The sequence below is a fragment of the Cariama cristata genome, unplaced genomic scaffold, assembly GCF_000690535.1.
Source record: "Cariama cristata isolate BGI_N322 unplaced genomic scaffold, ASM69053v1 scaffold2407, whole genome shotgun sequence".
NCBI lineage: Eukaryota > Metazoa > Chordata > Aves > Cariamiformes > Cariamidae > Cariama > Cariama cristata.
Window position 1 is genome coordinate 5,425 of NW_009626897.1, and position 14,911 is coordinate 20,335.

General features: G+C 41.8%; 1 protein-coding gene across 1 annotated transcript in view; it reads right to left on the reverse strand.

Annotated features, from left to right (window-relative positions):
* Positions 1–858: 858 nt before the first annotated feature.
* The window catches only part of FAM20B (family with sequence similarity 20, member B), a 16,884-nt gene continuing 2,831 nt past the window's right edge, over positions 859–14,911 (reverse strand). The window contains exons 2-7 of the mRNA XM_009704214.1: positions 13,453–13,539; positions 10,865–10,974; positions 8,485–8,656; positions 5,673–5,864; positions 3,308–3,367; positions 859–1,557 (exon numbers count right to left, since the gene is read on the reverse strand). Of these exons, the coding sequence (XP_009702516.1) occupies positions 1,326–1,557; positions 3,308–3,367; positions 5,673–5,864; positions 8,485–8,656; positions 10,865–10,974; positions 13,453–13,539 (853 nt within the window). The 3' untranslated portion in view covers positions 859–1,325. The remainder of the gene's footprint in view (positions 1,558–3,307; positions 3,368–5,672; positions 5,865–8,484; positions 8,657–10,864; positions 10,975–13,452; positions 13,540–14,911) is intronic.

Genomic DNA, 14,911 nt, shown 5'->3' on the forward strand with positions numbered 1-14,911 from the left:
CTGCAAAACCATCAGGAGGGAGGACTCCAGGATGACGACCCCAGTCAGAACATCACAGTGGGCGTTGTAAGGAAGCAGCTGGGGAAGGCAAGAAAACTTACTGGAAGTGCTCACAGCTTCAGAGCTCGGCCACAAGCCAGGTCAGGTAAATGCTGGGACTGAAAAAACTGCTGGTGTTCCAGAAAACAGCAGCACCGAGCTGTGGTTACGACATCGAGCAGCAGGAAGCTCTCTCCAAATGAGATGAAGAAGAAAGACCACAGTTCAGGGTCCTCTTCTGCCCTTCGGGAACTTGCCCACGGCTGCTGGTTACTGGGGAAGTCCACCAATACACCTCTCTTTCCCCAGTGCAACACGCCCGGATCTCCCACATTAAATGGCACACAGTAAGCACCAGGACCTCGCTGAACAGAACCTGCTGCCAAGGACAGATTCTGTCCTCTTCCTCCTCAGCTACAGTATCATGAAAATTTGGTTAATATCGACACACGACCACAAAGATATTTTCCCTACCCCGACCTTGCCAGATTCCTTATAAATGGAAAACAGCGACAGGACACTTGGAAACTTACTTTAACCCCTTAATTACCAAGTGCTGTATAACTACCCTGTCCTCCCCTAAATCTCCATCCCTGTGGCTACATTTTTGATAGGACTTCAGCGAAAACGCTGAAGCATTATCACATATGAGGCAAACCCCTTTCCCAGCTTTTTATCGAGGAAAAGAAGAATGGAGCGGCAGAGGTCCCCTCCTCTCCCACCCCTAATGGCATTCAGAAGAACATCCCACCCCCGGGGGGGTGACACAACTCTTCAGTCTAATAATTGTTTTATTCACCACTTCCTCTTTCTCTAAAGAAGCAGTAAAATGCCTAACCAGCTCACAGCTGATTATGTACAACCCTGAATCAGACAAAAACTCACAAGAGTACATGTGGGGAAGAGAAGGGGAGAGAATTGCACTGTCCATCTCCATTTGTCCCCTCTAGATTCAGTCCACAATTTAGTGTCTGTATTTCACACACTTCCACCAACACCAAGAGCCATTTTTATCCAGTGCAACGTCCACTGCCGGCAATGGACACACAACGGCCAAGATGCTATTACGGGTACTGAGCCATCCAAGGCTCCAGGTTCCCACCTCTCACTGCCATCAGCCCAAGGTAAAAGCCAGTGTCACCTCTGTTTCTCTGGCTTGGAAGCTTTCCTGTTCATTTCAGTCCATCTTGGCCACAGCCCTTCTGAACTGATTGTGCTGTTTTTCTATCACTGTTTTTGTTCGTTTGTTTTTTAAAAAAAGGAGTTTCATCTATGTTCCACTACAATTACAAATGAGACAGAGTCATCCTGTCTTCCACCAGCACAACATCTGGCCCAAACTGGTCTGTGCACTGCTTCACTGTAGCCAGAATGCTGAGAAGCCGCTGGTCTAGGGCATCCAGATGAGGGTCGGAGAGCACTGGTGAGATGGGGTCATGCGACATAGCAGTTTTTAAGGCAGACTTCAGTACTCCATTCTTCAGGGAATTAAGTCTGTTCCAGGTAGAAACCCGGATGCTGCAAAAGAAAGAAACAAACACATCATACCACTGTCCAGCTGAAGTCCCCTCAGCAATACCAAAGCCAACCTCTTGAAGGAGCCTGTTACGTCAAGAATGGAGTCTTCTTACGAAAGTGGTTTTGGGATGGGAGGGTTCAGGTGAACTGCATTGTATGCAATATCTAAGTGAAACATGAAAAATGAAGGTGAAGGAGAAAGAATCTAATGTCACATAATTCTTATGTTATATAGGAACACTTTCAACTGCTAGCAAGGAAGTTCTTCAGTTCTGAGGCCTCCCAGACACAGTTTGAAAAGGAAAGCAAAAGGAAAGCAAAAGGAAAGCAAATTTAACAGTCTGGCTGTTAATTCAAACACAAAACTCACGTCGCCTCAGGAAGAGCATCACTGACCAACAATTAATCACAAAGGACAAAAGTCAGTTGACTGAACTTCCAACAAAGTGAAAAAAGCAGTGATCTTTCCGCTTCACTGGCCAACGAACATGTTCATGTCAGCCCATCTAAACTGTCTTGTTCTGTGAAGTCACTTGGGATTCTCCCCCAAACTTGTGTGTTTTAGCAGCACTGGTATAAAGTCTTGGCTTTTGATGGTCTCTAAAGAAGCCAGCAACAAAAGCAAGTGTTGTAACAAACCAACAGTTAAAACAATTACACATGTGAATTCTTATATGGCATTTGCCTGGTATCAGAAAGAAAGGATATCTGAAAAGCGGGAAACTGCAAAGTCGCTTACATAGATAAACTTCTCTTCTGGTTGCATTTGGGAGAACACAGATGAGAAAGACTCCAAAAGATCCTCATAAAGCAGGAAATTAAATCTGCATTTAAAATTAATGTAAGAAAACTAAAGAATTTGAAAATATTTTAGTTTAACTGTTCTCCCTACAGATTCTGAATCTTGCAGAATGTAGGCCAGGTGTTGTGTACCATGCACAGAGCCTTGCTTAGTGCAAGCCGGGGCATCAGAGCTCGGGCTTTCTGCAGAGTTCCCAGGTCCTAAGGAATTTGGGAGACAGAACTGTCCAAGGACAGGCTCAAGGAACCCTTAATTTGGAAGGCCTAAAGGAGTCAATGTTATCTTGTAACAGAGGCAGAAAACTGATATATCAGTATTTTTCTTCCTGGAACTTTTATCTATTTGTTAATGAGAAGCAGCAATGGCCTGGTAAGACAGCGGACACAGAAAACAGAATCCAACAAGTCACAGCCTCTAAAAATAAAACAAACAAAACCAGAGCTCACAAGGCCAAAGCAGAAACAAAATCCTGCAAAAAATCTACAAACTTCACTTTGAAAGGAGTACCCTGAGCAGGGCTGCAGGCTTGTTTAGAAAGAACATTTGGAAATGAACGCAGTTAAATTGCCAGACTCATTGGGTCCTTAGCTTCTGTCAGGGAGAACTCAAGCTGTGTTGTGAATTTTTATTCGGCAGGAGCTCGGTGGGGACAGCTGCAGACGCAAAGTACCTGTCATACTGACTGAGGATAGATTGGAACCAGTGACCTGGAGGCAAGACTACTTCCTACAGTCTACCATCTGATTTACTGCCTTAATGAAAATGTATTTCTCAGCTTCTTGAGCAGTGACAATACATCAAACAAACATAGTACCTCAAAAAAGTAAGGCACTATGTACCCGAGTAAACATCTTCAGGTTGCCAGAAGGCTTCAGACTTAATTATATTGTAAACCAAAGGACAGCAATTGTATAAGTAAAGTGAACAGGATCCCTGCATTTCACTTACATGCAGCACTGATAAAGAGGAGCCAAGATGCTTCTTTCATCCAGGGCAGGGTTTCCAAAGCTGAAAAGCAAAATTAAACCAAGTGAACCAGTTGAACTTCTAATGTTGTTCTCAACATCAACAGATTTGTAAAGAATTCAAAAAAATCAATACTAGGCAATTTCATGCTCCAATAGATCAAATCATTTAAATTAAAATATAAACAGGCCATGACCAATTACAGATATAACTCTCAACAGCATCAGCTCATGTACCAGGTAAATGGAAGCAACACCAGCATCCCTAGCTCTTTATCAGACCAAGGCACCTTAGAAACAAACTTCAGAGGACTTTAGAAATTGAGCTCATCTTGCTAAGCAGGGGAAAGGAATAACTGGTATTCTGGACACGGAGAGCGTAAGCTTTGCCGGATACGGCTGGACAGGGAATGAACAAAATAGCAGCCATGTACTGTTTTAGATGGCCAAGCTCAGATCAACACTTCAGCTAACAAGGTGATCACCTTTAACATTTCATGATCACACTTTCTAAGGGAGGCCTCCCAAAAGGATTTCATAGTATTTCAAGTTTCATCTAAAGACATGTTTTTTTTCCTTTTTCTTTTATAGTTTCACCCTCCTCTTAATACTGTTTCCAACAAAGAACTTTCCCCTCAGTAAAGATAACTTACTCTAGGAGTCTGGCATTACTCTGCTCAAATAATTCTGTTATTAGTAGCTTTAAAAATGGAACAGCCTCCCCAGGGAAGTGATCACAGCACCAAGGAGCATCTGGATGATGCTCTTAGTCATATGGTTTAGTTTTAGGTAGTCCTGTGAGGAGCAGGAAGTTGGACTCAATGATCCTTATGGGTCCCTTCCAACTGGAGATATTCTATGATTCTATGAAAAAACTGTCCCCCTATCCCTTACCTCAAATGAGCTCAAAGAACTTTACTTAAGCTTTCAAGAAAACAATTTACTTCTGGGCCTGCAAAGCCCCACCGGAAACGTTTTTGTAACATTATAAGCACATACCACAATGAAAGGTCTAACATGACCTTCAACTACCACATTCACTTCCAGCGACTGATACATTAACTTCCTCCTAGCACACTGCCAAAGCATTACAGAAAGAATTTTTGCCAAATTCACCTAAAGCAGTCTGAAAGCAGCAACAATTAAGCAGTCCCAAGGTGGAACACATCCTGCTGACAGAACTGAAGGAGTGTTACTGAACAGGCTGATGCATAAAGACAAAATACTCAACTCAGTCACCGCAGACAAATTAGAAACGAAGGAAGGAAGGAATCCATTATACAAAAGGCAAATGGGGAAAGAAATGGTAACTCCAAGCCTTTCAAGGATCTGTCTAAATCAGAGGTCTCAACTGGTGTGTACAATTCATGGATGTGGTACGCAAAGCCACTGCAGGGCAGGGCCTGGCACAGGAACTGCCGGAGCTAACCATCAGAAGCTGGTCCTTCCGCAGCAGGGGAAACTCACTGCCACGGCAGATGGTAGTGCCCTTTAGAACAAAAAAAACCTCGAGAGTCTCTGGACTAAATCATGAGAGTGGAATACGTTATCTTTGTTTATAAGAAATAAAAAGCGATGCCATGATTTAAACAAGTTTGTATATTCAATAGGATTTTTAACCTAAACTATATCGGCCAACATACAAAAACTACAGCAAAGACAGAATATTGTATGCATAGTAAAGTCTGGCCTCAAGAAGGACTTCTCATCAGTTCCTCTCAGTTACTACACGCTTCATTTTTGTTTTGATAATAGTTAATGTCCACACTCAGGACATCATCATATTTTGCTCTCAGTATTAGTTCTATCTCCATTTTAAACTTTTAAACTTTTAAAGCCGAGTAGACATATCCAGGAGGCAGGGCACGCCAAATTATTCAGAGACATTTTGAAAAGATCTGCTTGTACTATGGCACTCACTATTACTCACTGGTAAATAATAAATTGTAAGTTTTTAATCTTCCGTTAATTAAAAGCATAAAAGGGAGGGGTTTTTCTGGGGATAGGAGGAGAGATACAAGCAAACCTTTGAAAGGTTTTTTGAAAGGTTTTTTGAAACCTTTTTGGGGAAAAAAAGTTGTACTGTGCCAAGCACAAAATTTCTGTAGTTTGAGTAAGCCTTTGTCCAAAGCAGTCACAGCATCTAGAGCACAGAGTAGGCACCAGGGCCTTTGAAGGACCCTGATACTTGGTGAGTAATTTCTGGTAAGAAGAAAAGCTTTGGATTTTAGCACAAAAGGCATTAATGAAAAAATTAGTGAGAGACGAAAAGAGAGAGATACAGAGCAGATAAATATGTGACCTTGTGCTTGCCACTGCCTGGCCACCAGGATTTCTCTTACCCTCACCTTTTGGCATTATCCAGGAGGATGAGCATACTGGCTCCTTCATCATCCTGGAAACTCTCATAGTGATGCCGGTCAGCATTCCCAATCAAATAGTCAAAGATGGCAGTATCAATGATGTCAAGGAGACGAGGGCCCGAGTCATACGGTGAAGTCTTCTTCACAGCATCACAGTAGCTTTCATCATACTCCCACCTGCAGGTTGTCAACAGAAACCAAATCAAATCTTCAAGGAACACTCCATCATTGCACACCAATGGTATTTGTAGCTGCCTCTTTATTCACTTACGGGTGCATAAAGAAAAGGCGAGGGCAGAAGTCAAGGGCTATAGTTTCAGTGCAAGGTTACACATCACAGTCCTACAGAAAACAAGGTCAGAGTTTGCTTCCTCAGTGCTCACAATTCAGCAGTGGTTGGGCTGCCTCACAGCAAAATTACCATCATGACTTGCCTCCCTCGACTTCCTAACTAAGGACTTCAAGTACTGTGTCTACTTCTATTGCCTTGACATGCTTCCATCAGTCTTGCTTTCCAGCGATCCTCTTCACTTTTGCTTTCTAATGCAAATAACGTCATCATGATTACTAATGACCTCCTCGGTCCTGAGAGGAGGGCCTCATTATGTGTTTGCTCTCCTTCACTCACAGTTGTCCCTTTCCTCCCGACTGTCCTTTCAGAGTATCTCACTACCTTCTCCACTGGCAAGATTTCAAGCTTCCCTTCTCTCTCCTCTCCTTCCACACGTAACCTAGGCAGGTACTTGTGGTCGGATGTCATGTCCCAGTTCTCCAAAGCTAGGATTTTAAATTTTCTCATTTTCTTCTTTACAGCTTTCAAAGCTATTCAATGCCACCACCAAAACAGTCAAATCTCTGGTGTATAGCTTTTCCATCTGTCAACCTAAATAACAAGTACACCTATAACATCTTTCATCTAAGGACTGAAACAATCCTTCACAAAATAGCAGTTAAGTTGGAAATGCCTTAAGCCATCTGTGACTTGGAAACAGAAACAGAGGAAACACAAGCTGGAGAGACTCGCTGACATGCTCAAAATTGCAGACAGTCATAAAAGCAGGGAGAAGATCAGAAATTAATTAGTAGAACTGACACATACCCCACCTCAACTTCTAGAGGTCTGGAGCCTAAGCTCCCAATATCCCATCTTTCTTCCAGTTATCCAAATGAGAGTGGCCAAAAATTTATCTTCTCAATGTTTTTGTTAGCACGTCACACGCAATCCTCAAATGCTGTCTCTAGTTCCCTCTTTCTTTTGCATTAAGGTCCAACACGTTCAACTTACAAATCCACAAGGCAGAAGTCTCAGAACATATTCCTCCTTGTACTGGATACATTTCTTTTATGCTACAACCCTCTCTCCCTCAAGTGTTTTTCTCTCGTTTTACTTTAGATCAGTACTTAACCTCTTTGCAACAATTTTTCACATATACAATGTTCTCTCTTCTCATTTTCCATGCAGTCTTTTAAGACAGGCCTTTCTCCGACATTTTATTGCTCATAATTTATACCGTATTAGCATAAGACTTCGAAGGGCAGGGATTTTATCTATTACACACCCATTAAAAATTATGTACACTAATGTGACTGTACAAATTATGTTCAAAAGGTCAACTCAGGACAAAGTAGAGGCAGCTAAACATCAAGGAAAAACCTCCTACAGAGTTACTTTTCCATAATTACCAGACACAGAAAAAAGGAGAGCATGACATCTAGAATGTTTAATCCTCCTGATGCTCTCAAAGTGAAAAGTGCAACATGACAAGGAGCAAAACAACAGAATCATGCGATCCCATCTGAATGAGGCAAGAGCAACTAAGTTTAACATACAGCAAATATCAAATCAGCATAGGAATCAGGGTAAACTCCTGTGTAAGCAGGCAGTTTATGCTGAAAAACAGTCTCTCAAAAAAAGAAACACCTCCAAGAAATTCAGTCCATTCATTACTACAGTTTAGCATGTCCTCAATACAGCTGATTTTGATCTGCTGGAAAGGTGGTAACGTCTACTGCTCAAAAAGCAAAACTGTACATTTAATATTCTAAAACAATTCAATGAAGCCTTTGGGTCAATCACGTCATTGGAAATCAATGGATGTTTTAGATCAGGACTAAAAATCTCTTTCTAATCACTTGTCCAGCACACAGACTTGGAAAAATTTACTAAGCTCAAAAACATTTGCTCTGGTCATGGCAAAAACATCTCCCACCCAAATACTCAGACACGTTACACCTACTGTACAAGATTGCTAGATCCCATGTTTGTCCTTCTCTAAAAGCATTCTTCAGATGCTGAGCACGGTCACTAAATACTGATGGTATTCAAAGCAAAGAACAATTTTTCAGCACCTACCTACTTAAGTTAAACCAGCTCCACAACTCTCGAAACAAACTACAAGGACCACGAAATCAGGTCTAGCAGAAAATAGCAGAGTGCTACCATATTTTAGTGGGTCACAGAGATGCACACTGTCAAAAGGTTTACTGGCACAACAGAAGAGTCTTGGTTTGCCCAGAGCCTAGATTTTCAGAGTTTGGAGTGGTTGCATGGTGGAGTTTTGCTCCAGCCAAGAAGCAGGAAAAGGACAGCACTGTGGAAAACAATGAAGATTTCTTTCTTGCTTGTTTTAATTTAAATCTCATCCTAGACTTCTTGACTTCTACTGTCATATCATGAAAGCTGTCAGCAAAACTCTAAGTTTTGAGAATGCTTGCTCCTTAATTAGCCACTGTATTGCAAGGGTAATTCTAGTACAAATTGTCATGAATAAAGAATAACCCTATCATGCTGTCATACCTGGCAAGTTTGCCTTCACGGTAAGTCCTACCCCATGGGTGCCGATGTTTCTGAAGAGGCCAGACATCTGGTAGCCACAGAGTCACTGACCCCTCCATGATGTCCCCATCTGCACAAGCTGGTTCTGTTTCCCGACAATAGTAGCACTTCCCATAGAAGCAAGTGTTATTACCTTTAAAAAAAAAAAAAAGGTATCAAAATAGCAGAACTTAATCCAAGGGATGCCAACTGAAATTCAGGAGCATATTGTTGCAGCAGAGCCTTCCCTGCAATAGGATTTCACTGCACTTGACCTCATGCTTCCTATCTCTGAGGAGGGGAGGCTCAAAAGAGATTAAACAGACATCTATTAATTCAAAGCAACATTACAGACTAATATTCAAAGGAGAGAATAATTATTTTTTCTAAAAGAGTTAACACAACATTGCACTATCAACAAGGTTTTGTGATCCCTTCCTAGTCCTTAGGACCCTGACTTTGCAACTTTAGCACTGCTTGTGTTTTAAATTTCACACTCCATGTGTCAGATTTCCCAGATTTTTTGAAAAAGTTGACCAAAAAGAGACAAGTGAAAAAAGACTACACAGAACTCAAATGGATTTGGAGCCCTGAGACCTGCCACACATCTCAGTTACTTGAGCTGACTCAGCAGGGGAAACTCCAACAAGTTGTCAATTCTTATATGATCTAGGAATGCAGATCTGTCAAAAGTTTCAGGAGTGCCTTCTGACAGGAGAGGAACAACGAAATGCTGCGGTCTTTAGTCCGTTAAGGCCTATGTGGCCTGTAGCGTAATCTACGTCATCTAGATTAACATTTTTATCTTAATCTTTTCTATTTCGCCCTTCTAGCCTGTCTTTGCTTGACTCTTGCCAAGTTAATTCTAGCTCCAAACTCACAGATGTTCTTCCAAAATATTATTCACCTGTATCTCACCTCCTTGTGATTCCACTTATTCCTTTCTTCCTTTGGCTCTGCACCCAATACCCTCCCAAACCAGGCCTAGTTCACCAAAAGAGGTGTTTTTCACGTTCCATCCTAACACATCACAGTCCCTTAGCCAGCCCGCACTCCTTTGCAGTCCTCCATCCAGACCTGGCTCTTGTGCTCCCACTACCCCAAGTCAGACAACTTGAGGACATCAGAGAGATGATCACTAACAACATAGAGCTTGCAGCAGACCAGATCTCTTATTTGTATGGAAAGCCCTGCCAGTCTTTCTTCTTATCCATGGCCTGCAGCCAGTCTTGCAAGAGACAGAATTCTTGGAGATTCTAGCTGCAACCCTAGCAAATCCGCACTGAGTATGCTTGAATTATCTTTTCTTCAAAACCTCGAGAAACTTGGTCAAATTTGGATTGACAAGAGATCAAAACCTTCTCCCCAGATCCACCCATTTCTTCAGTTCATGCTCTGCTGAACAGGCGGTTCCAAGGAATCTAAGGAAAGGCAACAAAAATTGCTGGAGCCATACTTTTCAAGTTGGCATTTCTGCTAAAAAACTGCTTAGTTATCTTGGATGAAATTAGAAAAAGTCAAGTCTGCCTGAGGCAGACACCCAGTTTGAATGCACAAAGAGTTTGGCAAGGCAGAGCTACTCTCATCTGAAAGTTACACCTTATAACTGAAAGTGTTAGGCAAACTTAGTAAGTGAGACTACCAATAGCGCTTGTAATAGAAATATACACAGGCACACATATTTATCAGCTGTAATGAACAATCATCTCTAGAGTCTTCTTATTAGGAAGAAAAAAAAAAAAAAAAGAGTAATAATTGGAAATTTTATGAAAGCCTGAAGGAGTTAAGGCTGCAGCATAAGTCATTTCTTCGTGCTTAATGACCACCTGGTAGGAGATCACATTAATAATTCCCATTAAGTGCCCTTCACAGCATTATTACTGTAAACAACATACGGAAGTTCTGACACATTTAGTTATGAATGCTCAGCAGACTCTGATGTAGCACAAACAACATCTAATACCAACCGACGCATCAGCTCTATAAATTATCCCAAATCACCACTGTGTTCGCATTAAGTACAATTCAATTTTTTTCCTTTCAGGTCTAATCATAGACTTTTCTAACCACCTCTGACAGCAGAGAGAAAATTATTACTCAAAAAAAAAATCCCATCTGTAACAGCAGCATGAGGGAACACAAAGAAGTTACAGAGGAAAAACTCCTTGGAGAAAATCAAGTCCTCCTCCTCCGCCAAATGGGGTTATACAAGCGTTACGATCTCTCTTGGCACAGAAGGAGACTTACCATCTTCCTGTATGATAGTTAACTGTTCTGTGACCGTGCCACATTCCCACTGCTCTTTCTCCCCATTAAACACGTTTTTCCTTACTGGGCTGCACAATCCCTGGAATCCACTTACCCACAGTCATGAAGGTACCCAGAAGCTGCTCTGTGGCTACTGGTTTGATCTCTGTACGTAGATTCACAAACCTGCCAACCACCAGTGGAGCTCGTCGGAAACCCAGAATTCTGATTTGTGGTGAAAAAACATGACATGAGAATTTGCAACATAGGCAGCAGTTCTAAATTAAAACACAACAAAACAAAAAGGCAGTCTCTGTGCCATTGTCTGCAGTTGAGATGACTGAGACCAAAGAAGAAAGGTGGAACCCTGCAGCAACCTCCTCTCTTCTCCAAGGCAAAGTAAGGAAAGTAATTTTCCTTAAGTGTCTGGATGTTAAAATTGCTTTACAGGCCATCAGTGACCATCCTTTGTTAGAGCATTTGCAGCAGAGCAACACAGGATGCACCATGCTCCAACTCTCAGAAATCAGACCTCATACCAGAAATATCCATCATCTGTCTTGTGTACAGGCTAAAGCAGCAACCATATGGCCTTTGGGCTGGTCACCTGGAAAGCTCATTTATAATTTGTGGGAATTACTATCTATTAAAATGTTATGTTCAATCCCAATTCAATTATACTTGAAAGCAAACAATCTAGGAGTTATTTTGTTTGGCATGAGGTGGGAGAAGGGAAGAGAGAATGGTATGCCTGATGAACCGGATGCCTAAAGTGCTCGGGGAAAAAAAAAAAAAAAGAGAGAGGTGGGGACAATAATCATAAAACTTGCAGTCACAAGATCCAGGTTCCACTCCCATGTCTGCCACGGTCTTTGCTCTGTGACCACAAATGGCTTGGGTATTTGTAATGGAATTTTAGAAGTGCTTAAAGGAGGAGTACAAACATCAGTACAATGTCAGCCCCAACTCTCTTAATGTACTTCTCATACCCTTCTGGTAGTCTTTGCATCTCAGAAAAAAGAGAGTGAAAAGGGACTCTCTCTTCTGAAAAAGGGACCATCTACATTCCACAGAGATACTGGGAGAGTTGCTCTTAACAGCTGCAAAGTATTTTTTTTAGATATTAAATGAGCAAGTCCCCTTCCATAAGTATAAAATACCTCTAAGAAAGGGCAACATGAAATCTCTGCCTGAACAAATCATGTACGCATAAAGACAAAATTCAGAGCCAAGACACAGAGTTACATACAGCTTAAGAAAATTCAAGTGTTCCAAATAAATAAGCACAGAGCTTAGATCTGGAAAACCTGTCCCCGTATTTTCAGACCCACAGCTGAAAGGCCACTCTCCTGAATAGCACAGCTCCCCCATCAGTGGCAAACATACAATATGATTCAGATCTTTCCTGAAACAATGGCACCCTTGGACAAAATATGTAACTGTCACCATTCCAAACAAAGTTATGTGGGCAGGTAGCTTCTGCTCGGTCTTCTTGAAGACCACAGAGATGTGTACCCACAAAGAGAGTAGAAAGGCCAGAGAAACAAGCACAAAACCACAACGAAAGAGACAGCAAGGAAGAGCTAAGAAAGAGGGGTTTGGACACTGGAAGGAGGCTTTGAATTGTTGCTTTGCAATGTTTGATCATTGCTTTTTCAGGGAAACTGAAGTCTCTACGTTTCTCGAAAGCACAAAAGGACAACAGACTTCTGGCTACATCATCTTTTTTTGGTCTTAAAATACCCAGATTTTGGCCCACCACCTCAATATTGCAACAGCAGCAATGGGTATTACACAACTAGTTATCACCAAACCTTCTGAGAATTATTAATTCCCATTGCCTGTGCAACGAGCTCCACAGATGAATTAGGACTAACAAACGTTATCTTTTACCACCTATGAATTCAGTCACAGTGACGAGCCTCTTATTTATGTACGGAGAAACCTCAGTTTAAGTTCAACCATTCCATTCTTTATTGTATTTGTCCCTCCTTATTCCCTTTCCCAAGATTTTAAGTCTCTTCATGTAAGAACTTTTCACCTCTTTATCTTCAGAAATCTTCTCAAAAGTGCCAATATAGTCCTCTTATAATGAGGAGACCAAGACTGCGCTCATTTATTCCAGATGAAACTGCATCTCTAATAATATTTCAAAACTATTGACATTCAGTGTTTGGTATATTTTGTCCCATACTTTGTACAACCTTTAACTTTCTTTTTCTTCTGGCAATTGCACCTCCAGCTCAGGTCCACGAAACCACCTGGGTACCGCGAATACAATTAATATATGAATAGCTGTTTTTCCTCTAGGATGCACTGATTCATATTTAGTCTAGACTAAATTGTCAGTCTAGACATTAGACTTAATTTTTTAGTGTACTAGACATAGCACATACATTCAGCATTTCAGATTTTTCCACAGGATTTGGCTAAGCTCTTTCTTCCTTCTAATACGAAGTATTGGTGGTTTCAGTGCTCATTCTCCTTTTCAAATTTTTCACAAAAATCTTAAATGTTGGAATCTTGCACAGATCTTTGGAATGAAGTTTCACAAAAAAGCTAATTTTTATTTTTTGGTTTCAAGTGGCAGGTTAGAAATAGCTCACATCTGAGGCATATTCTTCAAGGAACTCCTTTTTCCCCCCGACTCTGAAAAAGCGTTTACCAGAGACAATAAAACCAGGTCATCCAATAATTCCATACCTATCCAAGTGAAAGGCTGCCACTTCTGCGTTGTGTCTGTCATAGCCAGCGTACGGTTCTCCTCCCACTACATAATCCCTGGCATATCTGTAATTGAAATAAGTCCAATAAAGTGATCCATGCAGGGTTTCCATCAATTTTGCTGTTCAGAGCAAGCAGTGCAATAACAGTGCTATGTTAAACAGACTCTGGGTCACCTTCAAAATGATTGCCAATGGGAAAGGGAAAAATTAATGAGATTAAACAGCATACAGACCGCTGAAGTAGTAAATAAGGAGGAAAGGTCAGTAACGTACAGTGGTCTCAAGAGCTTGGGAAGCAGTGCCCATTCAAACTAATGAGTTTTAATTCAACCATATGCCAAGTCACAGCTAAGAACAAAGAGCACAGACCCAGCTACCGAACAGGGGACTATTTATACTGGAAAGCAACAACTCCACGAACAATTTTGGGGTTTGAATGGATTGAGGATTAACATGAAAATACAATCCGATATTGGGGAAGAAATGCCAAATGCAATCTTTAGTAGCTGGAAGATCAGCAAGTGTGAACCTGAGGATAATACCGGATATAAAAAGACCCTTTATTCTGGTGGAGAAAAGACACAATGAACAGCAAGAAAGTGAAATTAGGCACTCATTACAACAACACGGTATATTTTGGTGAAGGGATGGGCTTTTTTCCCCTTTTTTAATAGATGTTACTTAAATAGTCAAGGCAAACATGAATTTCCAATGTTCATGACATTTGAATCAGGTCTAGATACTACTTAAGAGGCAAGCTCCAGATGAGCATAAAACACCACATAGAGTCATAGAATCATAGAATCGTTTAGGTTGGAAACAACCTTTAAGATTGAGTCCAACCATAAACTTAGCATGGCCAAGTTTGCCACTAAACCATGTCCCCAAGCACCACACCTACACACCTTTTAAATGCCTCCAGGGATGGTGACTCTACCACTTCCCCGGGCACCTTGTGCCAATGCTTGACAACCTTTTCAGCAAAGAAATTCTTCCTGAGATCCAACCTGAACCTCCCCTGGTGCAGCTTGAGACCGTTTCCTCTTGTCCTGTCGCTAGTTACCGGGGAGAAGAGACCAACCCCCACCTCGCTACGAACTCCTTTCAGGTCATTGTAGGGAGCAATACGGTCTCCCTTGATCCTCTTCTTCTCCAGGCTAAACAACCCCAGTTCCCTCAGACTTGTGCTCCAGACCCTTCACCACCTTCATTGCCCTCCTCTGGACATGCTCCAGCACCTCAAGGTCTTTCTTGTGGTGAGGGGCCCAGAACTGGACACAGCACTCGAGGTGGGGCCTCACCAGGGCTGAGTACAGGGGGACGATCACTGCCCTGGTCCTGCTAGCCATGCTATTCCTGACACAAGCCAGCATGCCTTCTTGGCCACCTGGGCACACTGCTGGCTCATGTTCAGCCGGCTGTGAACCCGCACCCCC